Source organism: Chionomys nivalis, chromosome 3, assembly GCF_950005125.1.
Source record: "Chionomys nivalis chromosome 3, mChiNiv1.1, whole genome shotgun sequence".
Taxonomy (NCBI): domain Eukaryota; kingdom Metazoa; phylum Chordata; class Mammalia; order Rodentia; family Cricetidae; genus Chionomys; species Chionomys nivalis.
In genome coordinates, this window is record NC_080088.1 from 75,360,565 (window position 1) to 75,387,220 (window position 26,656).

Consider the following 26,656-nt stretch of genomic DNA (forward strand, 5'->3'; position numbering starts at 1 on the left):
ACGGCACAGACACACTGATTTTTTTTTTTACCCCCATAAAATTGTTGTAAATGTCCCTACCTAATATACGCAGCAAAGAGCCAGAGCCCTGGGAGTTAGCAAAGCTACTGAAAGAGTAACCTTAGGTCCTTAAGGTCTGTGCTCTAGGGTCCAACCTCACATGGTAGTGACTGCTTTCCAGGACCCTCCCAGGCTAGCCGCTGCCTGCCCTCTCCCTGTAGGCCAAGGGCCAGCCATTGTCCCTTCCATGCTACTACCTCCCTGCAAAGAACCCTGGCCTGTCCTTGATCATGTCTCTCTTCACCCATAGTGGGCAGAATTGAGTTCTGTCATTCGAATCAAGGGAGCAGGACTAAGGATGGTCACCATGAGAATGCTTGGTGAAGACCACTCACGGGACTGCGGGACTGACCATACCGCTACAGGTGGGAAACTCTGGAACCTGGTCTGTCGGGAGTGGCATGAACTATGTTGAGGGTACCCACTTCCACCAGGGCTGTTGGAAGTGGATTACTACCCTGATTCAGCACTAACTCTCCCTGGTGCAAAGCAAACAAGCTGTTTCTTCTTTCTAAGGATACACGCAGACCTTAACAAGCACTGGGACTTGGTCCCGCGGGCTCTCCAGCATCTTCTCATTTAACCCCTGTATGCCGCAAGTAAAAAGTACTTGCTAGGTAGGACATGAGGGTGCATGTAATTTTATTTCAGAAGCTGAGGCGGGAAGAAGAGTTCAAGTCCAGCTTGGGCTGCATGACCTACCAGGACTCAAACAAAACAAAACAAAACAAAAATACCCCAAACCAACAAAATATAAAACAACAAATCAATAACTGTAACTTGAGAGGAACCAAAAGGCCAAAGTCTGTGGCAACTAACTAGGCAGTCTGAGGCCAGTTTGGGCTACATGCAGGTGGGTGTAGGGGCAAAAACAAAATTACAGCAACAACAAAAGAGAACCTGCAACTACGGAGTTGTGGGCTTAACATCACACTCAGGGCTACAATTAATCCTGGGGACAGGACCTCAGGCAAGGCAGCTCCAGCATTTTAGTTATCTGAGAAAGGAGCACTCCGGCTAAAAGCAGGTCCCCTCCTGCCCAGTACACTGGTCTGATACCCGGTCCTGCGTGGGCACGCCCACGCGGACACATTGCAGCAGAGCCCCGCCACCGCGACCCCATGTGGACATTCCCACAGACACCCACTCCGCGTGCACCGCCCACGACCCCACCCTACCTCCCGCAGCATTCGCCGCGCCCCGTGTCCCGCGTGTCCAAGCCCGTGTCCGCGACCGGAAGCGCCCGACCGGCCCGCGGAGGGCCACCACCATCGCCGCCATGGTCTGGGGACCTCAGGCGGCAGGGGCTGCCCTTGGCGCTGCCTGAGCCGTTCGCGCGGCGCGGCCTTGGCGAGGTGAGTACTGCGGCCGGGGCGCCTGCACCTCGCGGAGTTCAGAACCGGGAATCGGATTCTGCACCCGCCGAACTGAGACTGGCCGAAGGGCGCTGACCTTGGGCGAGAGTTCTGGGTACTGGGTTCTGAGACCTTGGTTCTGGGTCTAGCCCAGGGGAACGTGCGCCGGGGCCGGCAATGGGGGCCCTCTTGGGGAATGGTCTTAGCCTAACTGGGGGTCGCTGAAGCGAGGCGGGTCTCCACACTTCTCGTGGGGAGCTTGAAGATCAGTGCTGGCGTGGGAGATATGCCGGGTGGGCCTATCCCTGGAGTTGGGCTTCACTTGGACAGGATATGGCACATCCAGGGCCTGGCCCATCATGAGCCGGGCTCACTTAGTTCTTGGATCGGGATCAGAACCTTAGGGTCTGAGGTACCAGGCCCGGGGGGGGGGGGGGGTCAGTGTATTTGGAAGCTGTTGAGTAAACTCCACAGGTGTTCTTTGAGAGGCCTTAGGATGCCTCTGGGTCTCTCTGTGCAAGAGAATGGGCTCCTCTTAAAGCTGAGGAGCACTAGGGCAGGCTTTGGGGCAATGTGAGACAAAGAGGAAGTCTTCCAGCCAGGGAATTTGGGGTCCTTGTTCACCCTCCCAACCATAGGAGTACAGTGGGAACTGTCACGAGTTAATTGTAGCCTCTTTTAGGAACGTGTGGTGGGGTAGGGCCTTGTCACAGGGACATTCGTGGAGGAGCAGATTTTTGCCTAGGAACTGCTAATGGGAACTACTACCAGCTGACTCATCCCCATTTGGGCAGAGGAGGCCCCAAGTGGATGTGGTTCCCCAAAGGGAACAAGGGGGTGCAGAATTCAACAAAGAGAGCAATTACAAAAATCAGGGAAGGGAAGGGTGCTCTACGCAAGCCCTTCATGGTTTTGCTGCTGGGTTTGTGGGACTTAATTCCCATTCTCCCGGAGAAGCTGAGGCTAGGGGCTCTGGCTTTAGCTGTGGGAAATTAGGTCAACCGTCTTGAATTTTCTCACGCAGACACTTTGGGGTCTAAAGTTGCTCTGGGGCTGCAGCCTTGAGCTCTCAGAGATGGTTAATGTTTAAGTCTTTTAAAGGAGTTTGGCCAAATATGGCTACGCCTTGTTCAAGGGGAGGACCCTTTCCCAGGGAAGAGAGACATCCTTCCTACTGAACAGAAGTCCGTTCTCTAGTCGGGCGGTGCATGCCTTTAATCCCAGCACTCTGGAGGCAGAGCATCAAGGCCAGCCTGGTCTACCGAATAAGTTCCAGAACAATCAGGACTGTAGGAATGTTTCACAGAAAAGCCCTATCTCAAGAAACAAACAGAAAGTCCATTTTCCTTTCCAGGACCTTTTGCCTCACGAGGTCTAACTGTACTAGGACAAAGACATTTGCTAACTGGCAGGAGCAAGGGTTTTGTGAGGACTGTTCTTGAAAAGACAGATAAAGGTTGATGTTTGCTACAAATTAGCTTTTGAGTCCAGTGGGCATGTGTTGAACACGTTTTCTAGATGCCAGGTGCCAGGTATCTTTGAAAGGATAGTTGAGGAGTAGTCGGAAGGGTTTCCCAGGTACCCTCTGAGTGTATGAGGTGAAGTTATTGACCACAGGCTTCATGCATGACCATTTCCCGGAGCAGTGTATGGACCTAGTAGAGGACTTCCCACATGGCCCATGTACCTGTGGCTCCAGGCAGAGGCTTGTCCACAAAGTATTTCATGTGTTGTCGACTCTAAAGTTTCTAGAAGGGTGTTGTCAGGCTTCAAACTTGTAGGTCCTGGTGGGACAGGGTAGCTGTGTCAAACATGGGTCCCACCAAGGACCCACACTGTCAGACTTTTGCACCAAATGACAAGAAATTGGGAAGAAGAAAAATTGAGAACAGTTTGGAGAGTTGTAGCCAGATATTAAAGCCAGATGTCATATGTGGATGTATTTATTCCCAGTTTTAAGGCAGAGTGTGGGGCTACACACCTGTGATCCCAGCACTCAGGAGGCAGAAACAGGAGGGCCATTATGAATTTGATTCCTGTTTGTGCTACTTAGTGATTTCTAGGCCAGCTTGGCTTACTTGTTGTTGAAAAAAGGGGGCACAATTTTATTTTTGCACATGAAGCTGTAAGTGGTCTTGTGAAATACATTTTTATTCCTTTTTCCTTGTTTTTATTTTATTTTTAAAACAATCTTATTTTACATACCAATCCCAGTTCCCTCTCCTTCCCCTCCTCCCACTCCACCCACCTTCCCCCACCCCACTCTCTATCCACTCCTCAGAGAGGGCCAGGCCTCCCATGGGAGGTCAACAGAGTCTGTCACATTACTTGACTATGTTTTTAATTAATTGAGAGGGTGCTCACACAGTGAAACTCGAAGTTGCAAACATTCTGGCTCGAAGTAAGTTTGTTTTTATTGCTGGCTTCTCTTTTTTTAAGCTGGCCTAAAACTTGCACCAGGATTCCTACATTGGCTTCTCCTCTGTTGGATGACATTTGTGAGCCACCACACCTGGCTGGGGGGGGGGGGTGGCAAGTACGTGCTATGGTGAACATGTGGGGGTAGAGGACAACCACGATGTCTTTTCCCATCTGCTTTGGTTGGGGCAATGTCTTTTCTCTTGTTTGCTGCTACTTATGCCATCCTAACTGGCCCACCAGCTTCTGAGGGTCTCTCCCTCATCTCACAGCACCGTGATTATTATGGTTTAAGTAAAACACTGCAGGTCCTTGAGTGGCTGCAGCAGGCAGCGGGTCCGAGACCATGGCAGGCCTGAAGGCAGCCACTCCCAGGCAGGGAGCCACGTGGTGGCAGGAGAGAGACCTAGACGGGGTAGCCACTCCCATGAGGAGCCACAGCCGCAGTGGGTAAGAGACAGACAGATAGGCACACCATGCTGAGTGAGTTTGGATATTTATTTAATAGGTTATGGAAGGGAATGGGGAGAAGAGCAGAAAGAGAAGCAGAGAGTGAGAGAGAAACGGGGGAGAGGCAGAAGCTGCCTCAGAGAGAGAGAGAGAGAAAGAGACAGGGAAAAGGGGAGAAAGAAGAGCAGGAAGGAAGACCTGCCTGTCTAGGAGGACAGGGGTAGGGGTAGCTGGGTGGGGCTTGTCTTTTAAAGGGACAAGACAGATATTAACAGTGATTACAGAATGTATTGCCATGTTTGGCGTTAAGTGGTTCTAGAGATTGAAACTGAGTGGTCTTCCTGGCTTGGTTGTTTTAACACCATCCACGATGTCTTTAGGAAAACACTATTATTTCTGTAGGCAGTTTTGACATTAAAAGTTATATTGAAGTTTCTTGACTTACAGCCAAGAAGAAAACACAAACTAGATCCCAGGATAAGGAGCTTCTTTTTGCTTTTCCCCTTAAGTTTTCCTGACTTGAGAAGAGAAGAACGAAGGGTAGGAAGTGTGGCTCAGATGGTAGAGCACTTGCCTGGCATCCATGAGGCCCTGGATTCAGCCCCTAGCACTTCATAAAACTAGGCATGTCTGTAAATCCAGCCCCCAAAAGTAAAGCAGGAGGATGGAAATTCAGTGTCACCCTCAGCTCCATAGCAGGTTTGAAGCTATTATGGGCTGCATGAACACCCCCCTCCCAAATCAACAAAGCATATAAGAAAACAGAATGAAGCCCACTTCACAGGTAAATCATAAATCCCAAAGACAGTGAACAAGATCAGAATCTGAAATCTAGTCATGTGGAATGTGCTTGAACTTACAGCATTTGAGAGGTAGAGGCAGAAGGCTCAGGAATTCACGGCCAGTCTTGGCTATGTAGGGACACCGAGACCCTGTCTTTTTTTTTTTTTTTTTTTTTTATGTATACAATATTATTTCTGCATGTATGCCTGAAGGCCAGAAGAGGACGCCAGACCTCATTACAGATGGTTGTGAGCCACCATGTGGTTGCTGGGAATTGAACTCAGGACCTTTGGAAGAGCAGGGAATGCTCTTAACCGCTGAGCCATCTCTCCAGCCCTTTTTTTCTTTTTAATTATGTATACAATATTCTTTCTGCGTGTATGCCTGAAAGCCAGAAGAGGGCGTCAGACCTCATTACAGATGGTTGTGAGCCACCATGTGGTTGCTGGGAATTGAACTCAGGACCTTTGGAAGAGCAGGCAACGCTCTTAACCGCTGAGCCATCTCTCCAGCCCCGAGACCCTGTCTTAATAGGAGAGGAAGGAAAAAAGATAGGGAAGAGTCTGATAAACTGCACAGGTGTGTTATGCTTCTTTGTTGAAACACAAAATCACCTCCCTTTCTGATCCAAGATAAAGCAACATTTTGACTTATTGCACAGTACTGAGATTGTTCCCAGGGCTTTGGTGTATGTTAACCCTCTGTACCACCGAGCTACATCACAGCCCAAGATTATTCTTGTTTAAAAAAGAATTCTAAACCAGCCAGTGTGGTGCACGCCTTTAATCCCAGGATTTGGGAGGCTGAGGCAGGCGGATCTCTGAGTTCAAGACCAGCCTGGTCTACAGAGCAAGTTCCTCTAGGACAGCCAGGGCTCTCAAAAATCAAAACAAAAAATCTAGGTTCTGGGGGGATGGATAAGGGATTAAGAGCAAATGCTGCTCTTTTAGAGGACCTGAGTTTGTTTTCTTACATCAGGTGACTCATCATCACTTGTAACTCCAGCTCCAGGAATCAAAACTCTCTTCTCTCTGGGTACACACACAAGCACATAAATAAAAATAAAAAGGAATTGTAGCTGGGGATACTTTTTAATTCTAGTACTCAAGAAGCAGAGGCAGTTAAATCTCCAGGAACCTTCAGATACTTTGATGACCTCAGTAAGAAAAGGTACACCCAAATTTATGGGCATAGCATCGAGGTCTGACGGCAGATTCTGGGATCCTTCTGAGCCTTCAGAGGCTTTTTAAAAGTTTAAAATTCCTTATGGATCTCTGGGGCCAATTACTATTCTCATTGCCCTGGTATGAATAAGCTGGGCAATTCTAGCAAAATCAGAATGATTTTCTTTATATATATACTTACTTGTAATTTTGGTTTTTCAAGACCGTTTCTCTGTGTAGCACTGGCTATCCTGGAACTCCCTCTGTGGACCAAACTGGCCTTGAACTCAGAGATAAACCTCTCTCCAAAGAGCTAGGATCAAAGGTGTGCGACCCCGGCCTCTTGGTTTGAAGCGTGCTTGTTTGTTTTAAGGCACAACATGAAATTGTTTTGTTTTGAGACAATCTCTCCACAAAGTCCTCTGATGCTCCCTGATTCTGGGTAATCATTCTCCAATGGGACACTCCTGTCAACAAAGGCTGCCTGAAGTTTCTACTTGTGTCCTGCTGTGGGAGACTATAGATCCTAATTGCAGCTATGCAAGTAGCTTTTAACCATGAAAGGAAATACTTGGTAAGTTTTGATATTTGGAGGGATCAGACAGTGAGGAAGAGATAACTGTTTCAATTTAGTTTAACAAAGTAAAATTTACTGGATAGCTGTGAGTCATGGATTAGCTAAAGAGAAACCAGCTGCTTTTTATAACCAGCAAATAAAAAATAGAGCCCTAGGGAGCAGCAGTGTGCAAACAGCAGTCAGACTTAAGTCTTCTTTTCTTTTTACTCAGTCTCATGTCCTTAATTCTTTATTCATTTTTAATTTCTTAACTCTTGGGGTTGTTTGGTCACTATGAAGATCAGACTCACCTTGAACTCACAAAGATCATCCTACTTCTCCCAAGTGCTGGGGTTAACAGCACCACCACTGAGCTGCTCTCCAGCCCTTGTTCCTATGGTTTTATTGTCATATATTGATTTTTGACCTGGCCTAGCAGGTTCTTCAGTAACAGGGCCCTGAGAAGGAAGGACCAGGGAATCAAAAATAAAGAAGATAGAACAGGTGGGCTCAGGACATTTTCATAAGCTATGTCTTGTACCTAGCAAGTTTTTTTTAAAAAGTCCAGCATCTTATATTTGTATTTGCAAATATATCTATTTGCAGGGGGAAAAAATGGGGCAGAGTTAGTGGAAAGCAATCATACAACAGGACAGTCAGCAGGACCCTAATCAAGCAATGTTGCCCAAGGGAAACACCGAGTATCAGAGACCCAAGCACACAGCAGCTCAAACTAGGTTCTGTTTCTCCTTCCGTCACTAAGAAAGCCTAGGACTGGCCTGGCTCTCAACAGATTATATGTGGTGTATTGATGACATATAAATTTGTAAATTGTGTGTGTGTGTGTGTTGCTGGGATTAGAACCCAGGACATTGTGCATACTACACACATGCTCTAAACTAGACAGTCCTGAACTCATTTAGACATTATTGATGTGGATCTTACAAACAAACTAGGAAGTAAAGTTACAAGTTTATCTCATACCAGGACCTGTAGCAGACTAGCACAATACATAGATTCGTCATCTCATAATCTCTAGAGGTATTTTTATTGTAATCTGCGTGTGTACATGTATGTGTATGCATGTGGCTAGAGGCCAGCTTTAGGTATTCCTCAGGAACCATCTATCTTGATGTTTGAGACACGGTCTCCCACTGGCCTGGAGCTCTCCCACTAGGCTAGGTTGACTGCCAGTGAGTCAGAGATTCTTCTGTGTCTGCCTGCCCAGACAGGACCGCAGGCATACACCACTATGCCTGGCTTTAGGGAATTAAACTTGGCTCCTCGTGTATGCACAGCAAGCATTTTACTGAACCATCTGTTTTTTTTGTTTTGTTTTGTTTTTTTGTTTTGGTGTTTGTTTTTTTTTTTTTTTGAGGCAGGGTGTCCTGGAACTTGCTATGGAGACCAGGATGACCTTGATCTGCCTGCTTTTGCCTCCCAAGTTCTGGGATTAAAGGTCTGTACCATTATACCCAGCCCTGATACAATTTTTAATGTAGGGGAATATGTTTATTAATTTATTAACTAGACGCAAACTTTATAATTTTGCCAAAATCCATCTGGTTGAGATGACATACTTCTTGGAAGACACTTGAAAACCCCCATTCCTGCTTTTTGAGGGTCTTTAAAATATATTAAATACAGGGAGTTATGGAGAATAAATTTAAATGGTCTTCCTATATTTTGGCCCAAGCATAATTTAAAATTTCCATATTTATGTTAAGATATAAACCCAGTTAGGGCTCAGTGGCTAACGTGCTTGCTTCCAAGCCTAATGACTTTGAGCCGACTCCCAAACGTTGTCCTCTAAACATGTGAAATGTGTGTGTATGGCTCATATCCTCTGAACATCATTCACAAACCTTTTCATCGTTCCACACATCTAAAAACACGTAGTCCAAAGTGTTTGCTCTGCCCAGCAGAGAGAGCTGTGCATTTGGACCCAGCATGGAGAGAGAAAGGGGAGGGGAGGTGTCCTACACCAGCACTGGAGGAGGTGGAGACAGGAATATCAGAAGTCACGATCAGCTACTAGAAAGTTCCAGGACAGCCTAGGCTACAGGAGAGCCTGTCTCAAGAAGGGAAGAAAGCCAAGGAAGGTGGCTTGGTGGGTATTGTGCTTATCACACAATGTGAGGACCTGAGTGCAGAGCCCATGTAAACATGGGCAAAATGAGCAGACATGATGGCGCACGCCTTTAATCCCAGAATTCGGAAGGCAGAGGCAGGTGGATCTCTGAGTTTGAGGCCAGCCTTGTCTACCAGAGAGTTCCAGGACAGCCAGAACTGCATAGAGGGACCCTGTCTCAAATAAAAAACAAAACAAACAACAACAAAAATGGGCCAAATGGTATCTCCAGTGATGAGGCGGGGATAGGCTGGTCTCCAGAGCTCACTGGCCAGCTGGCTCGGCTGTTTGCAAGCTCCACATTCAGCAAGAGACCCTGCTTTTAAAAGAGGGATTGGGAGCAATAAAGGAAACTCCGGCTTGCACACATACAGTGTATGCCCCATGTGTACGTGCAGCACATGTATACTTGTTTGTTTTGGTGCTGGGGGTGAAGTCCAGGGTCCCAAACAGGCTATATGTATGGGTCCTCAAATTTGTTTTTCCTACTTCAACTTCAGGCGGCAGCTTTGGCGAATCCTTGAATCCTTAGAACACCTGCTAGGGTAAGCGGTCAAGTTTGAGAGACCACCCAGAGCTGAACAGCTGGAGTAGTGAGGCCCTGGCTGGAAGCATGCTTAGTGGAGTTTGGACTTGAAAGGAACCTGTAAGATGATGCCAGGGTGCCTGAGGGAAGGTCTGAGCAGTAGAAGGAAAAGACAAAGGCTGGGACGTGCCTCAGTGCCCAGTGTCTGACCGCTAGGGTGTGGACGGCTCTAGGCTCCATCCTAGTGTCCTCCCTACAAGTGAAGGAAATTGGAGTGGGGGAATGGTAGGGGAGGCATCATAGAGGAGACAGCTGTGGGGAAAGGCGTGAGAGCTTAGCTTTCCACAGACCATTGGTGCTTCAGGTGAGGCTGGCTGGGTAGTGGTTGCATAGTGGTGATAGCACAGAATTGAGATTGGTGTGTCCTAGCCTGCTGAGAAGTCCCCATGGAGGAATTAGAAGGAAACAGTGACAACAGAAAGAACTTACAAGGAGGCAGGAAGATAAGCTTCCAACATCAAAACCAAAGGTTAAGTTGCCACTTGGAACCATGAACTGGAAACCTTCATCCAGAGAGGAAGGAAGAGCAAGAGCCTCCTGGCTTCCAGTGAGGGGCCTCGTCATGGCAATGGCTATTTCTCTGAAGACTTGTACCAGGGATCTCTCAGGTCTATGGAGCAGGCCAACAGGAAGTGGGATGTAGCTCCCCAAGATGGTAAGACTAGCCAGCCAGTCTGAGCCCTGGCCCCATAGGAGCAGCACAGCCTATGCAGGACATGGGGGCACACACCTGTAATCCCAGACCTTGAGAAGCATAGGCAAAAGGGTGAATTTAAGGTAGCTCGTTGGAGGCCAGCCTGGTCTACATGAAGCCTGCATAGAGGAAAAAACAGAAAGGTGAAACTCTCTGGCTTGAGCAGAGTTGGGAAATTGAAATATGCTGAAAGCAGGAAGAATTAGTTCATAGGAACCCATTTGGATTTGTACTTGAGCTTATGAAATTTCTGCTCCTAGGTGGGGTGTCATTCAGTGGTAGAACTTATATACCACTACCCAGCACAGTGAAGGGGACGCGGGGGGAGATGGAAAGTCCAGCCAGGCCCTCACAGTTTAGTTGCCAAGGTTGGGAGACACAAGTTTTATCTTTGGTGTTTGCTGTAGCACACAGAATATTTATGTGGCAGCTTTGGGTTTTCTCTGGCAGGCACTGAAGGGGCCTAAGGTCATCCTAAGGGTGTCACTTGGAGCCATCTAGGGACTAGATTCAGGTTTCTTTCTAGTCTGTTTGAGCCAAGGTGGAGGTCTGGGCCAGAAACACTCAAAGGAACCAACTAGAGTCTATGTAGGGATAAAATCTTTGTTAAGACACTGGTGTGCTGATTCAGTAGGCTGGCCTAACTCCTAGGATGCACATATAGGAGCTCACTCTGTAGCCAAAGCTGGCGTGGGACTCACTATATAGCTCAAGTTAGCTTTAAATTGGTAAGCTTCCTGCCTTGGTCTTCCAACTGTTGAGTTAATGACATGAGCCATATGTCTGGTTCTCTCTTTCTAACTGATGGTCAATGCCAGGGGCGTAACTGGTAGAAGGCTTGCCTCACGTGCTCTTGAGGTTCTGCCCGCAGCACTAGAAGGGAGGAGTTACCGTCTGGGGTATGGAGCCTGACCACTGTGCTAGCTGCAGGAGCCATTGTCTGCTCAGTTCTAGAGGCATCTAAGCTAGGCTGGTTACTGTTCTGGGGCCTGCCTCATTAGGCTAGGCTACTCGCGTCTTGGATGGGTGTTCTGTGCTTTCTGGGCATGTCTGGCCAGCAGGTGTCAGGTGTTATGTAACCTCCTGTCCTGGCTTGCCCTCAGTCACACAGGATCCATGGGACTTTGACCCCAGTTTACAGAGGCGAGAGCTGCTCAGCAGTGAGAGATGTGCCAGGCCCCATGGACCTGTCCTAAGACCAGGCTTGGGATTCTTGCCTCCATGACCTACCCACCAGGCTCCCTCATAGCCTCCCTGCTGCTCTGTCTTGGAGGAAGCATGTCTGATTGTACTTTCCAGAGCTGGGGAGTGAGAGCACAGTGCAGCGTGTGGAATGCAGGGACCCTTGGGTCCAGATGCAGAGGGATGCAGCAGCAGCCTGGCCAGAGGCCTCCACACGAGAAGGTTCAGGTAGTGTTCCAGCTCCATTGCTGCTGTTCCTCTTTAAGATGGTAGCTAGAGGCACCCAGATGCAGTTGGGGAAGGGAGGGGGACTGGCCTAGAAGCTACCTTGGAGGCCAGTGGCCTCCACCTGTTTTAAAAACAAAATCTCATATGGCCCCAAGGCTTTTGAGATGGTTGTCGCTGCAGTCCTGGATGGCCTGAAATGCAGTATGTAGACCAGGCGTCAAACTCACTCCTGACCCTCCTCAGCCTCCTGTGTGTTGGAACTACAGGTGCGCACCACCCAGCTCAGTCCTCCCCTGCCTTCTCCTCCTCTCCTTTCCTGCCTTTTTTCCTCTCTTTCTTGGCCAGAGTAGTTCAGAAGCCCACTGGGACCTTGCAGCCCTTTCCCTCACAGCTATAAGGTAAGTTTATGGTTCCATCTAGTTCCTGGTTCAGTGGAGCCAGGAGTCACTGAGGCGAAGGTAGACTGACTACCCTCTACCCTCTGAGATGCTGTAAAAGTCGGGATTACCTGAAGGTTGTCTTCCCTCCGCCCCATCCAGTGCTGGACATGATGGCTTTCTCCTTCCTCTTCAAGCCATCGCTCCACTGTTCTCATAATGTTCCCACTTTGCCCCCAGCCCCATCTTGAGGCTCTCTTTTTTTATTTTAGTTTTTCAACACAGGGTTGCTCTGTGTAACCCTGGCTGTCCTGGAACTCACTCTGTAGACCAGGCTGGCCTTGAACTCACAGAGATCCTCCTGCCTCCTCCTCTCAACTGCTAGGATTAAAGGTGTGCTCCACAACCTCCCACCTTTCTCTTAATAAAGCTCATACTGAAGAATAACTGGCTCACCTTTCTTCTCCTTGAACTAACCCAAAGTCAAAATTTATGACAGTGAAGATTCTAACCCAGATCTGTGCATGTGCGCCCCAGGTTTCAACAGTGTAGCATCTAGATCAAACTTCTCACATCCAGGAACTTGTGTGTTTCAGACATGCTGGGGACATATCCACACACACACACTGACTGATCTACACCCAGCTCAAGGTTCAGCATAAACAGCCTTTCTGCTGGCCTCATAGTAAAAGATTAACATCCCTTTCTGGCCCACCCCCTGGCATTTTTGTAAATAACTTTTGGAATAAAATATCAAACTTGGCCATTTGTTGGGCATGAAGGGCATTCATGATATTGTGTAACTTTTCCCAGAACTTTCTCCTCATTCCACACTGTAACTCTGTATCCATTGAACAATCCTCCCTCCCCATCCTCTTCTCCCTACCCCTCCCCCCCAGTCTCAGTGGCTAATCTGCTTCCTGCCTGTGAGTAGACTTCTGTGGTATTTGCTATTCTATGTCTGGATGATTTTGCTTGCAGGGCCCATCCGTGCTGCAGCATGATGAGTTGGGCCCTCCCCTTCACCCCAGCAGCACACACTATACTGTGAAGTTCTTCAGCTTAGAGAACCTTGGGGTTGCTTCCACTGATGGGCTTCTATGAGTCACGCTGGGAACAAGAGTAGACAAGTGTCTGAGGCCCTGCTCTCAGCTCTGGCTACACAGCATTGTCACGTGCTGATTCTTTGGATAGCCTCTTGAGGAATCATCAAATTGTTTCTACTTGTGTTCATCTCAGCAGAGTGCAAGGGTTCCAATTCTTTCATATTTTAACCATCTTTATTATCTTACTTTAAAATAGGAAGGAAAAACTCAGGAAAAATCCCAGATACGAGGAAGTTTGAGGCAGGAAGATTATAAATTCAAGGCTTGCCAGGGATACAGAGTACATCCAAGGTCAGCTCGGGCAATTTAATGACAACTTGTCTCAAAGTAACTGGCTGACAGTGTAGCTCAGTAAAGCCTTGTGCACAATCCCCGGTGTCCCACCCAAGAGAAAAGCCATTTCAGCTGGTCAAATAGCTTTGCTACGCATTTCCTCAGTAACTATAACTGATGCTAAGATACTTCACTAAGAGACTTGGTGTCATCATTGTCTACCACCCCTACTCCTTTTGAGACAGCAGTTTATGTTTCCCAGGCTGTCCTTTAACTCACATGGATGGGTGATCTTGAACTTCTGTCCCGTCTTCACCTCCTGAATGTGCTGCCATGCTAAGCTGGTATGGAGCTGGAACCCAGGGGTTCTGAATGTCAGGCAAGCACTCTGCCAACTGAACTGCACCCCACTGCCCAATTTTTAAAACATGGTATGTTAGACACCACAGAGCTACACCCCAGCCCTAAATCCTCTTACTTTTTGAAGTTTTGATTTTTATTTACATTGATCTGATTGATTGAGACAGAGTCTAATATAGCCCAGGCTGGCCTCAAACTCATAACTCCTGAATGCTGGGATTACAGATTTTCATAGTACCCAACTGTTTTAATTACTATAGTTTTGTAGTTACATTTTATCCCCTCTTTGCATAGCCTTGGATGTCCTGCAACTTGCTTTGTAGGCCAGGCTGGCCTTGGACTCTCAGAGATCTGCCTGCCTCTGCTTTCTGAGTGCTGGGATTAAAAGCATACACCACCATCACCCAGCTTGTAGTTAGTTTTAAATAAGAAAGTTAAGCCCTTCACCTTTGTATTTCCTTTTCAAGATTATTTTGGCTATTCATGACCCCTAGAGAGTCAATAAATAGCATGGACTTCTCTACCGAAAATAAAATGCCCTTGGGATAGCTGGTAAAGGTTATTAAATCAGTAAACTGCTAATCTGATCTGGGTAGTGCTGAGAATCTGCAGCAAGTCTTCTATTCTGTCTCAGCTCCTTACATGTCCCCTCACTTTTACACTCTCTTGGTCAACGAAGATCAACTAAAATATGCAGTCTGCTGGGGCCACTCATGACTGGTCTCTGCCCAGAACTCCTGAACAGTTCTTCCTGGAGTCTGCACAGTAGGGCTCAGACCTCACAGTAGGTCCACACACTCCAGATGAAAGGAGCTGTCTGGTTTCTCAATGAAGCTGTGCAGGCAGCCCTGGAGCTACCCCAGTTCTGTTGAAGGCACAGTCTGTGCTGGCTGCAGTGTAGCCCACCCGCCTCTGTATATTGGGATTTCAGGTGTGCACTTCCACAAATGGCTTCCTCACTCACAAATTGGTTGGTTTCTGCAAAACCCTAGAAAGTAATTGACTGCTTGAATTTGACTGTTGCCTTTCAGCGCTCAGGTAAATACAAACCTGTCCCCTTTCCCAGGGCCAGGCCGGCATGGCTACAGTGACTCCCCACAGCTGCATACAGCAGAGAGGTCTGTTGAGGAGCAGCAGAGCCCTGTACTCTGGAGACCCCACAAGTAAAGGGACAAGACTTTTGGGGGCTGTATTACTGTGCTACCTCTAGCTGAATTTTAGATGGATGGATGGGGAGGGTGGATGATTGAAAATACAGATACAGATGATAGAACAAAATAGCTCATTGTCTTAGCACCCAAATGCTACTTCTAGTAATGATTAAAGGACAGCATAAACTAAGACACCCAAACACGTGTTAGGAAATCTAAGCCACAAGAAAGGAGTGAAATGAAGCCCGTGTCACGTACATGCCCATGATCCCAGCATGGCTCTGGTACCTGTTCCCACATTGCTGTACCCACTCTTGACCATTTCTGGTAAACTCCCCTGGATAATCCTGCAGATTTACATGTGTGCTCTCTAACTAGCTGTCAGTGTGTGATGGTGGGAGCAGAGTAGCTTCCTCCTGCTTCCCTCAAGGTGCAGGTACATATGACAACAGGGTCCCTGGCTTGGGAGCCTTCTAAGTGATGTCCATACTCTCTGAGTCTGGAAAGGCGCTGGAACAGCTGGACCTTGATCAGTTCCTAGGTCATTTTCTGTCAAAAATAGACCAAAGACCAAATTGAGTTCCTCAGCATCCCATGCAACTTCCATGTCTGCCCAGTTCACAAAAGGTGGAGGCCAGGCCCATCCTATAGTAGATTGTGAGGGCAAGAGCTTGGATGTGAGATCACCTGACTGATAGAAGCCTGTGGGTGGGTGTGAGGGTTCAGGCCCAGCGTGAGTATGTGTGGGCTGCGAAGCCTCAGCTCTTCGCTCTCTCCTGAGACTGTCCTGAAGCAGGATTACACCTAGGACTTGGGCCTATCTCCTAAGACTTCCACAAGCCTTCCCAGCCGAGATCTATGTAGTCACCAGTGCCTGCTCTGGAAGGAACTGTAAATGGCCAGAGTGTTGAGTGGAAGTTTTTCTGGTTCCTCTTTCTTGTGTCTTTCTGTTGAGGGTCTCTGGTATGAATCACGAGTTTGTGCTGTGAACTTAGTGAACTCTGCTCAGTGTCAGCCGTGGGAATCCACTGAGTTTTGTCAATTAGATCCTGGGCTCCTCTCCCCAGCTCTTGCCAGAAGGTGAGTGTGTGTGGGTGCATTCACTCCACACTCACCTGTGCGGGGGACAGAACTCAGGGCCTTACATGTCAGACAAACGCTGTACTGTGGGAGCTCACGCAGCCCCTTGATGTGCTCTTAGAGGATCTGGAGCTGTTCCCTACTTCAGTCGATTCCAGTATCTCACTTCCTTGGTTGTCTTGAGCCAAGCGAATCAGCCAATACAAGGCTGAATGGCAGGAGGAGAACACACATATTGTATTAATTTTGCACAGCCCTGGAGATTTCTACAAGATGTGGCCCAGAGAAGTGGCCAAAACACTGGACATGGTGGTACATACCCGCAGTCCTCAGGAGGATTATGAGTTCAAGACCAGCCTGGGATATATATCCTGGCTCAGGAAAATGGTAGTATGAATGCTTGCCTCGCACATACAAGGTTTCACCTACAATCAAAATGAAATAAAGAACAAGGGGCCACAACTTTCCTGCTTCTGAGGCAAAGAAAGAAAATTTTGTAGGGAAAAATAGAACGCATAGATCTCAAGTAGGCTGGTGAATTCTAGGGATATCACTTAGTAATCTATAGGGCTGTAAAGTAAGCTGGAAAATGAGATCATTTATTCTGGTCTCCAGCCCCATTAACAGTCTCTACCTGATGAGGGCTATTTTTCTGTCTTGGTACTAGAAGAGCCCCTCCTAAGAAATCTTCACATTCTGCTGCATGTAGGACAGACGGGTCATGTGGCCTAGCCTGCACCCACACTTCCTCTTTCAGCCTGAAACAGAACTGGTGTTTCTGACACTCCATCAAGAAAGCACCTAGGCTTGGGAACCATGCTCACTGGCCTCCACACAGGACTCCCGGAGGCACATGCAGGGTGCAAGTCTCCCCTGGCTCTGACCCAGTGAGTCATGTGGGCATATGCTCTGAACATTGGCCCTCCTTTATCACAGGGACCAATGGTGTACTGAGTTCAGTACCGGATGGGTGAGGCAGGAAAGGCACAGGCCATATAAACCGGTCTGCCCTGCTCCTGCCCTACAGATGCTGTTGGTTGCCATCTCATTGGCGCTCCTGTTGGTGGCTCTTCTGTACCTGCGACACCTGGGCTGGGGCTTGATAGCTATCTTCTGGTTTGAGTACGTGCAGCAGCCAGTTCTTAACCTGCTAATGGGTGACACAAAGGAGCAGCGCATCCTGCACTTTGTGCAGCAGCATGCCAAGCCTGGAGACCCCCAGAGTGCACTGGAGGCCATTGACACCTACAGCTCACAGAAGGAGTGGGGCATGCATGTGGGTAAAGACAAAGGTATGTGGTCCAGACTGCGGGCAATGGCCTAGAAATGGGAACCCAGAACTGGGAGTAGTGGTCCTGCAGGGGAGCCTGTTAAAGGGAGAGGGCCATGCTCCTGCCTAACCCCCTTAGAGACCATAACACCTACACCTGAAGGAACCAGATAGGTGGGCAATCGGGGCCCCTGTGTGTGCAAAAGCTGGAGGACTCTCCAAGGGTATGTATAGTGGGGCCCTCTGGGCTCAGCAGTAGGTGAGGAGCATGAGAAGAGTGGGGGTGTTAATGATCTGGACAGGGGTGAGCCCCTGAACTGGAGGGTGGGTTCCCCTTCTTCTGCCCATATTCATATCTTCCTCGCCACCCTCTAGGCCAAATCATGGATGCAGTGGTTCGGGAGTACAAGCCCTCGCTGGTGTTGGAGCTAGGAGCTTACTGTGGCTACTCAGCCATGCGGATAGCCCGCCTGCTGCCACCTGGAGGCAGGCTTCTCACCATGGAGATGAACCCTGACCATGCTGCCATCACCCAGCAAATGCTGAATTTTGCAGGCCTGCAGGACAAAGTATGACCCTATAACCGGTATGGCAGCTGTGGCTGGGAGGGCTGAGCAGGCAGTGAGAGAGGGTGAGGTGCTCGGTTCAATCACGAAGCACCTGCCATGTCAAAGGAAGGAACCCCAGCAGGTTAAGGATATGTTCCTACAGAGCCAGCAACTCCCAGGGCTGCCCCAGGAGAGACTACACCAGGCAGGCTCCTGCATATCCCTGCAGGCACAGCACTGACTGAGCACTCTTCCAGGTCACCATCCTCCTTGGGGCATCCCAGAACCTCATCCCACAGCTGAAGACGAAGTATGATGTGGACACATTTGACATGGTCTTTCTTGACCACTGGAAGGATCGCTACCTGCCAGACACACATCTCCTGGAGGTGAGCTGAGCTGCCCTGCTTGGCAGGATGACTTCTGTGCTGTGGGCTAACTAGTTCTTGGCCTCTCTGAAGAGGCCTGCTGAGGGTGGCCTCCCTAGGACATAGATGGGTCCAGGGACAGTCTTCCCAGACCATCAGTACACTGCAGTGGCCTTGTGGCAGATAGAGGTGGAAAGAAAAGAGTGCCAGGCCAGGAATTCCCTGCCCTGCAAGCAGGGTTCTGCTAGGGAGTGAGATGGGTACCAGAGACTAGGACATAGGGCTGAGTACCCAAGGGAGCAGAATTGGCCACCACATGGGTCTGACTGGGAGTCAACTGGGGCTGGCCACAGAAATGGCAAGCATGCCCTAGATCTTCCTGAAGCTTCTGCCATACAACTCCACTCTCCCTAGCCCTTCTAATCCTCCGCACTGCTGCTTAGCTAGCTTCACCTAGCAGAGACCCCCAGTGATGACTCGGGGAGCCATCCCTACTCCCGAGTGACTAGAGCTCGAGGCTCTGTGACTTTGAGTTTCTTCACAGCCTTCCACAGCCAACGGGGGGTTGTCCATGTGGTGTTGCACATCCACAGCTGTCTCAAGAGCTGTATACCCTGTCATGTACAGTGGGGTCTAGAATGTGAGGGGTCGGGCAGGACAGGGCCACTGAGGCTTGGGTATAGTTCAGTTCTGGGGACTGCAAGGGCACAGAGGAAAAGTCTGGCATGAGCTGTGGGCAAGGGATGATGAGTCCTGGCATCTAAAAGGACTTTTGTTGCCCTTGTGGAGGCCTGGAAGGGGGAATAGGAAGCTATTTCAGAGGTCCTTAAAACTGTTTTGCAAGTGCTGAGCACTATGACAGGAGACAGGGATATAGCAGGACCAGGAAATTGTAGCAGAGAATCTGTTTCTAACAAGAGGGCAGGCAGTCAGGATAGAAAGGAGACCAGCAGGCCAGGCCAACCATGGGAAGCTGGTTTGGACAGGGGCCCACCCCTGGCAGACACTGCGAACATGAGGTTACAGACAACAGGCAGCTGAGCCATCAGGCTCCATCTGACAGGAGAGCCAGGCCACAGTGCAGGGAGTGGATCCCTGCAGCTTTCTGCGTGTGATAGAAAAGCAGCAAATACTGCTGTTCAGTAACTAAGAAACCAATGTTTCTCCACACGGCTGCTCAAGGCGGGCAGTTAGCTCCAGAAGAGAGGCGTGCACTGGGAGTGGCTGCGCTTTTCCATCTTCAGTGTATGCTTGTGGAGAACTGAGCCCAGAGGACAAACCTTTAAGAATGGTGGTCATAAAGTAACACTACCTCACCACCAGGCTTAGTGGTACATACATATAATCTCCTCCTGAAGGGAGGATCATGTTTGCAGCCAGCCTAGGTTACGTGGTAGAACCATTGTCTCAAACATCTTTAGTCTTCTGGGCTCCAGTCTCCTCAGCATAGGAGCCCCGCACTTCACACATAGGAATTCCCCAGGTGGCCCGAGGGTCTCTCAGGAGGCTCATGGTACTCGAATACAGACAGGGCATGTTTCCTGAAAGGCAGTGGGTCCCCAGCACCTCCAGAAGTGCCTGTCTTCCTTGCTATCATTATGAAATCAGGAAGTTTTTGTCTTGACGTCATTAGTCAACATGTGACTCTCGATGTTTCAGTCTCTGGCTGAGCCTGGAAACTACCCACTCAGCTTGTTTCTTCCCAGTCCTGAACTGCAGGGCCCCTTTCTGGACTGGGTAGATGCCTTCCTCCAGAGCAGCTCTTCACCGAGGTCTTTCCAGCCAGTGCTGACTTGACATTCTGTTTTCTGCTTTCTAAGCAAGAATGTGTTTTACTCGCTTGCATTGTAGCATACAAGCCCATCCCTGAATTTACTGACTGGCCTGTAGGTCCCTCAGCTCTCTCTCGGCCACAGGCTGGAGATGTCCACCCCCACAAGCACTGGGACTAGCCGGAGCCCTGGACGACTTGCATTCTTTTGTGTGTGTGGTGCTGGGAGCAGAACCTTGGGTCACGCCTGCTGGGCAGTGCTCTTCCCACTTTTGGTTGCATTGTCTGTATGCGTTTGAAGACAAATGTCTTATATCGCCCAGGCTCACCTGGAACTTTGAATCCTCTTGCCTCAGCCTCCTGAATGCTGAGGTTACAGATGTGGGCCACAGACAGGACTGATTTAACTTTTGTTTCATGAGTATGTTAAAAACAAACCCCTTGCCGGGCGATGGTGGCGCACGCCTTTAATCCCAGCACTTGGGAGGCAGAGGCAGGCGGATCTCTGTGAGTTCGAGACCAGCCTGGTCTACAGAGCTAGTTCCAGGGACAGGCTCCAAAGCCACAGCGAAACCCTGTCTCGAAAAACAAAAAAACAAAAAACAAAAAAACCCTTAGCTTCTGGGCAGCCTTCAAATAAGACATCCAGGTGTTCCATTTCCTGTTCTTCACCCCTACCCCCAACACACACAAGGTACACTTCCTTGTCAGGTACTTCCAGGTATTTATACGCTGTCAGCGGACATGCTTGCCGGAGTGGATAGACAAGCACCCTCCATATGAGGTTCCTCCAGGCACCTAGTGTCTTCCCTGGCCCAGGTGGAAAGTCCAGAACAGATCTTCAAGGTTAGGGTTGTTGGGAAGACCTCGTATTTTTGGTACAGAGTGTTTGGTCCCACCATCTCTCCTCTCAGCCAGCCTACAAACTGGTATTGCCCACATGCCCCTCTAGGGCTGGGGATGAATACACAGGAGAATGGCTAGTAGCTGGCAGTGACTCCATGGGGCAGCAGCTGCCTCTGGATTGCAATGGGTTTGCCAAGCATTCATGACCCTGTCTCTCTGTCCCCTGCAGGAACATGGCCTGTTGCGCAAGGGGACGGTGCTTCTAGCTGACAATGTCATTTTCCCAGGAGCCCCCGAATTCCTGGAATATGTGAGGGGGAGCAACAAATTCGAATGCACACACTACAGCTCATACCTGGAGTACATGAAAGTGGCAGATGGCCTGGAGAAGGCAATCTACCAGGGTCCAAGCAGCCCATGAAGCATTGACCACTCAGCCTGCCCTGAGATCCCCTCCAGCTTCCTTTGCTAGATGACACTCACTCACGCTGATCCCTCTATGCTTCTGGAACCTGTCTTCAACTGCTGTCGAGGACAGGTATGAGCTCGCTGCCTAAAACCACTACAGGAAATCTGGAAAGCACCTGTGGAGAAAAGGCCGAATGGAGGCTCACAGTGCCTGCCCAGCATGTAAGAGGCCTCGAGTTTAATCCTAAACGCCTGAAACTATGGGATAAAAAAAGTCAAAGCAGGTGTAATCCTGCCGGTGTCACCTATGAGATTCTCATAGGGTTTCAGGGCCAGATGCATAGGCACTGCCATCACCGATTAGGCCAAGCAAGAAGTCAGGAAATTGGAAATAATCAGATGCTGTCTGGCTGTCACCAAATGGCAGCAATGTCACCAGCAACCCATACCACAGTTCATCTTAAGAATGAGTCATAAACTTTCCAGGTGTACTGGTGCGTGTCTTTAATCCTAGCATCCAGGAGGCAAGGCAGGCAGATCTCTGAGTTCAAGGCCAGCCTGGTCTACACAGCAGTGAGTTCTAAGACAGCCAAGGCAAAAGAAAAAAGAAAAAAACAAGTTATAACCTGTTTTTTAAGTTATGCTGTGATCTTTTATCTTAAAAGAAATTAAAGCTCTAAATATTTGGATACAGGAGATCCACTGACAGTTATTCTTCTCAACTATACTGCTCTCTTACCTGATATACATGGCACACAGCCTTTGCCCCATCTTTGACTAGCAGGCACTGGGGACAGGAAGCTGTGGGGCCATGCTGTCCCTGCTGCTCTCAACCCATGTATGGCACTCAGTCTCTCCAGTCCTGTTTCCTGGCTTACAGAAGAGGAGGTGGGCTCGGACCACAGGGCATGTCTGCCAGGCACCCAGCTGCTGAGGAACCCAAGCTACAGTTGCCCTAGCCCCCACTTTCTCTTCCAAGAGGTTCCTCAAGACCTCAGAAGGGGCCTGTTTCCAGGATTAGACACAAAGATCAACCCCACCTCAGCTGATCCCACCTGTGCCCAGATCAGACAGTCAGCAAGCCCCTCCTGGGCTGGGGGTGCCAAAGGGAGCCAAGGTAGATAGAAGTAAGCAGTGCTGTAGGCCAGGGGCGAGGCCTTCCCCCCCCACACCCCCACTGCAAGGGGACTTCAGGAAACTATGTCATCGCTAGGTGGCAGCAGTGGCTCAGTTAACCCAGTGGGATGTGCCCTCCTCTGTAGTCGGAGGTGCAGGCTGCTTTGGTGAGCTGAGTCAGAAGACAGGCAGTTCCTTTGCTGCTTTTTAATCTTTAAATTTTCTTACAAAATTTTCAATGTTTGCTGATACAGTCTTATTTTGGTTTCATTTTGAATGCTTTGTGTCAGTTTTCTTCATTAAGTCCCAAACAGCAGGCACTGAAGAGCAGTCCCCGCTGCTGCTGGCACTCAGGCCCCGAGGTTACTTGAGGTTCTAGGCAGATGCAGATGCAACAGCCAGAGTGGCCCCAGCCACAGGCAGCTCAGGAGGAGTACACAGCAGAGGGAAGATGTCCTAGGAATCCAAGGACAAGGGCTGGGGGCAAGCACAGCTTGTCCCCCGAGTTGTCTGCCTCCTAAACATCCCTGCCTGGACTCTCCCGGAGCAGCCCTCACTGTGGTCAGCCTGCATGCACGGCAGTACTCCAGCCACCCTTAGCCCACGTTCTTTTCCAAATCCCCCTCCCCCGAATCGTCCCATTGCCTGCTCCAGGACCTCCACTTCAGGCTCTATTTGCTCTTCTGTGGCACTGTGCATGGGGCCCCCTGCCCCTCTCTCCCACTACACAGCACCATGTCAGTAAACAGCTAACTCAGGCCTGGAGAGTTAGATCAGGAGAGTGGAGGAGAGGGGAAGGTAAGACAGAAGGGATATTCATAAAGTCAGGCCCTGGCTTGGGACAGGAGACTTGGCCAACCCGCCACATAGGGGTGGGACTCCCGGCTCCAGGATTGGCTCTGCTCAAGATGGCCCTTCCAACTATTGCGATGTGATCCCTAAGAACAAACAGCTGGGCCAGGGCCCTGCAAAAGAAGACAAAGACAGATGCTGTAGCTGGGAGCCCAGAGAGGCAACAGAGCCAGCAAAACGTAGCAGGGTGACTTGGGAGCCTCCACACAGGGCAGCTGCCTGCAGAGGCCACACAGAAGCAGTGGCTGTGGATTGAAGGGTGGGCCATGCCAAGAGACAATAGGGCCAGTCCTGTTTAACTGGTCTTCAAAGGGTCCTGTGATAGGGGTATTTTAGGAAATAGAGAGCATGTCTCCTCAGGACCCTGATCTCTGGGAGCAGGAACAGGCCTGTGAGCTCTGGGAGAGTCTTCCTGGGTCCTGCCAGGGCTCACAGAGAGAGCTCAGACAAACAGCAAGCAGAAACAGACAAGAAGCCCCAGTCCACGGATGGGAAAACCAACCAAATGAAGGAACATACCAGGCATGCAAGCTAGACCCAGGAGTCAACAGGCTGAGGCTTAGCATCCCCCACGGCGTCCACCAGCCTGACCGAGGGCCTGCTGGGCCCAGGCGGAGGGGCCTTCCTGCCAGAGTCGGGCTGCAGTGCATGGCAAGTAGGCAGATAGGAGTTAGAAGCAGGAAAAAAAGCAGGTTAACTGCAACTAAGGGCAGGCTAGGCTGGTCGATGTGGACAAGGAAGGGGTACGATACAAGGTGGGCCTGCCAGGCAGTACAGGGGAGTGACGCTCTGGAACTACTGTGGCTCACACTCTGTATGGGTGGCACATGGATATACCAGAGGCTGGTACATGAAGCCAGGATACAGGCACAAAGTAGGTGGCAGATGCTTTCCTTTTCAGGGGACCACAGTGGATACCCTGCCCCCACACACATAAGAGAAAGGTACAGATCCACTTGCTCAGACTCTGGTTCTATGCAGCCAGTGACCAGGCAGAGCTGCCCTGTGCATTCCTTTGCGCAGGTGTCTGCACTAAACCCTCAGTACCACAGTCCACTGATGTGTGGGCTACTTTCTGGGTCTTGCAAGTGAGTGCCACCCCAGCCACGTTCCAGAGCCCTGATCAAACTTAGCACTACATGGCTGTTCTCTTGCCAAGCCCCAAACATAAAGCCTCCCTGGGTACTTGCTCACTGTCACTCACTTTAAACAGTTCCTTCTCTGAGGTCTCCCCTGTGGAGTCACTGCCCAGTGTCCTCCGTTCCCTCCGGTCAACTGTGGCATACCCATCTGTAGAATGGAACAGAGCAGGGAATGAGGGAGCCCTGGGGAAGGCACCACAGGGACAAGTGATCTTTCAGTCCATATCAGAAAGTCCTGGGACAGGGGACTTTGGATCTCAGTGCCAGATCCAACCAGCCCTGAGGCCTCCACACCACCTCTTCACATAGAAAATGGCATTTTTCCATTTTATCTTCCCAGCCCTCTTCCCTGCACACCTGCACTTACCTGGACCAAGTGTATCCATGAGGATCACATCTCGGGGGACTGACTTCTCCCCATCTGCAAGGCATGAGCAGTGTCTATCCGTGAGCAGTGGGCAGGCATAGGGAGGGCAGTGCAGACAAGCTTGCCCCAGGACAGTCCTCAGTGACTCTAAGGCTTAGCACTCCTTTCCAGTCTCTGCCTGCTGCCACCACCCTGGCTTCCTGGGCAGCCACAGAAGAGTTCCCAGGAGGCTGATTGCATGAAAAGCCTCCAGCACTGAGCCGTCTTAACAGGACAGCCCTGTCTCCCCAACCCCACCAACCTTGTGCATTCGCAGATGGGCGCTACTCCCAAGCTTCAGGGACTAGTCCCGTGTCTCCCTCCCCAGCTTGTGCTCACCAGGGTTCTTGTCCACCAGTGGCAGTGTGCTGTCATCAAAGCCCCCAGGACTTGGTGTTCCTTTGTGTCCTTTGGCAGTGCTAGCAGACTAAGGAGGCACAAAACACAAATGAGAGGAAAGGCCCATAACACTCCTGCTTAGGGCAGACCTGGCAAAGGGGGAGAGAAGGCGGAGCAGCTGCACCTGGAAGCGTGTCTTGTTCCAGCCATCCCTCTGTAGGGCTCCTCGCAGCTCCTTGTAGCTCCACACAGTCTGTAGCACGTGCGATGCAGCCTTGGCCTCCCGCACTGACTGGCTGCAGCAAGCAGCAGCCAGGGTTGGGGTCAGTGGTCTACCTCTTACAGTCTCCCTCCACCTCTCCCAAACCCACCCCGCCCTCAGCAGGCTCTGCTCTCACCCACCTGGAGGCCACAAGTGCCACCAGTGCAGGCACACCACGGGCCTGCAGGAGGGAGCGAGCATTGTCCAGGCTATCGGACACAATCTCATGGATGGTGTTGAGCACAGCTACCACGGTATCCTCCTCCAGGTGGGCACCAGGGTGAGTAGGTGCCTGTGCATTGCGAACATTCCGCACCAGCTCTGTCATGGCGTAGCTCCCTAAAGGCGGGGTCAGATGTTAGGACACATCTCTGCCCTACCCCTGGGGGAAGGAGCAGTGTTCAGACACAGGATATTACCAGGACTGCCACAGCCTCTAGAGCTTTTAAAAGGTTGAGCCTCAAGAACTGGGAGAGGAAGACCTAAGCTCCCACAGTCCAACATAAGACCAGCCCAGCCTCATGGGCCCATCCTCCAACAACCTGTCCCCAACACCTGTCCCCCTTCACAAGCCCTGGGTCAGACCCGTCAGCATCCTCACCGATGAGGTCTTTGTTACGCTGGTCGAGTGAAAGGTTGCGCAGTGCAATGGCGACAGCACGCACCACCTTGTCGGTCTCAGACTGTAGCAATTCCACCAGCACCGGCAGCCCACGTTCCTTACGTACTGTGGCACGGATGTATGTGGCCCACTGTGAGGGTGGTACATGAGGTGACTACTCAGAGGGGAGTTACCTTGCACAACACCACACCAAGCACTCTGGCCAGGGCACAGTGCTCAGAGCCACCTGACCCTGAGGATGTGCTGTGCCCTCTCCTGCTGGCCCAGATAGAGGTAAGGGCTCAAGGCAGAACCAGCGGGGTGTCTGGAATTCCCCTGTCCAGGTCTTGCCCTCCCTGCCGACCTGAGTCCTCACCGTCCAGTTGCCAGCACTTAGGTTTTGCAGGGCACCAGCTGCAGCTTCTAGGGTGTTGAAGTTCCGGCTCTCCGTAAGGAGTGAGAGGTAGAGACGTACCACTTCGGGCTGGTATAGCAGCTCAAAGCCTAGACACAAGGCGATGGCAGCCCGTCAAGGTGTAACTCCCCACTCCTGCAGCCCCTTCTTATTCATTGTTCCGAAGCTAGGGTGGGCTGCAGGGGTGGATACTGAACAGTCAAGTCATGTTTAGTATCAATTAGTGTCCCATTCAGACAGGAGGCAAAGCAGGTAGACGAGGCCATTCCTTCCTTAACCCTGCTTGCAAAGAAATGGTACTGGGCTCAGCTGGTAGCCCGCACATCCAGGAGGTATGGTAGAGGGAGATGGGTGCTGGG

At 50.2% G+C, this 26,656-nt stretch overlaps 3 protein-coding genes across 10 annotated transcripts in view; 1 reads left to right on the forward strand and 2 right to left on the reverse strand.

Moving 5' to 3' along the window:
* Txnrd2 (thioredoxin reductase 2) overlaps nt 1-1,376 on the reverse strand; it is a 52,084-nt gene extending 50,708 nt beyond the window's left edge. The window contains exon 1 of the mRNA XM_057765103.1: nt 1,239-1,376. Within this exon, the coding sequence (XP_057621086.1) occupies nt 1,239-1,341 (103 nt within the window). The 5' untranslated portion in view covers nt 1,342-1,376. The remainder of the gene's footprint in view (nt 1-1,238) is intronic.
* Nucleotides 1,205-21,857, forward strand: Comt (catechol-O-methyltransferase). Its single transcript, XM_057765105.1, has 5 exons — nt 1,205-1,415; nt 16,981-17,245; nt 17,599-17,792; nt 18,029-18,160; nt 20,986-21,857. Exons 2-5 carry the CDS (start codon nt 16,981-16,983, stop codon nt 21,175-21,177), a joined length of 783 nt encoding a protein of 260 aa, XP_057621088.1. The 5' UTR covers nt 1,205-1,415; the 3' UTR covers nt 21,178-21,857.
* A 122-nt stretch (nt 21,858-21,979) lies between these two features.
* The window catches only part of Arvcf (ARVCF delta catenin family member), a 53,269-nt gene continuing 48,592 nt past the window's right edge, over nt 21,980-26,656 (reverse strand). For 3 of the 8 annotated variants that reach the window (XM_057765101.1, XM_057765100.1, XM_057765098.1), the window contains 9 exons: nt 26,259-26,386; nt 25,883-26,033; nt 25,422-25,620; nt 25,204-25,315; nt 25,020-25,107; nt 24,642-24,695; nt 24,337-24,422; nt 23,652-23,771; nt 21,983-23,245 (listed from right to left, as the gene is read on the reverse strand). In XM_057765101.1, the coding sequence (XP_057621084.1) occupies nt 23,664-23,771; nt 24,337-24,422; nt 24,642-24,695; nt 25,020-25,107; nt 25,204-25,315; nt 25,422-25,620; nt 25,883-26,033; nt 26,259-26,386 (926 nt within the window). In that variant the 3' untranslated portion in view covers nt 21,983-23,245; nt 23,652-23,663. Of the gene's footprint in view, nt 23,246-23,651; nt 23,772-24,336; nt 24,423-24,641; nt 24,696-25,019; nt 25,108-25,203; nt 25,316-25,421; nt 25,621-25,882; nt 26,034-26,258; nt 26,387-26,656 lie in introns of all 8 variants that reach the window. The other 5 variants (XM_057765096.1, XM_057765094.1, XM_057765095.1 and 2 more) reach the window with 4 other exon arrangements.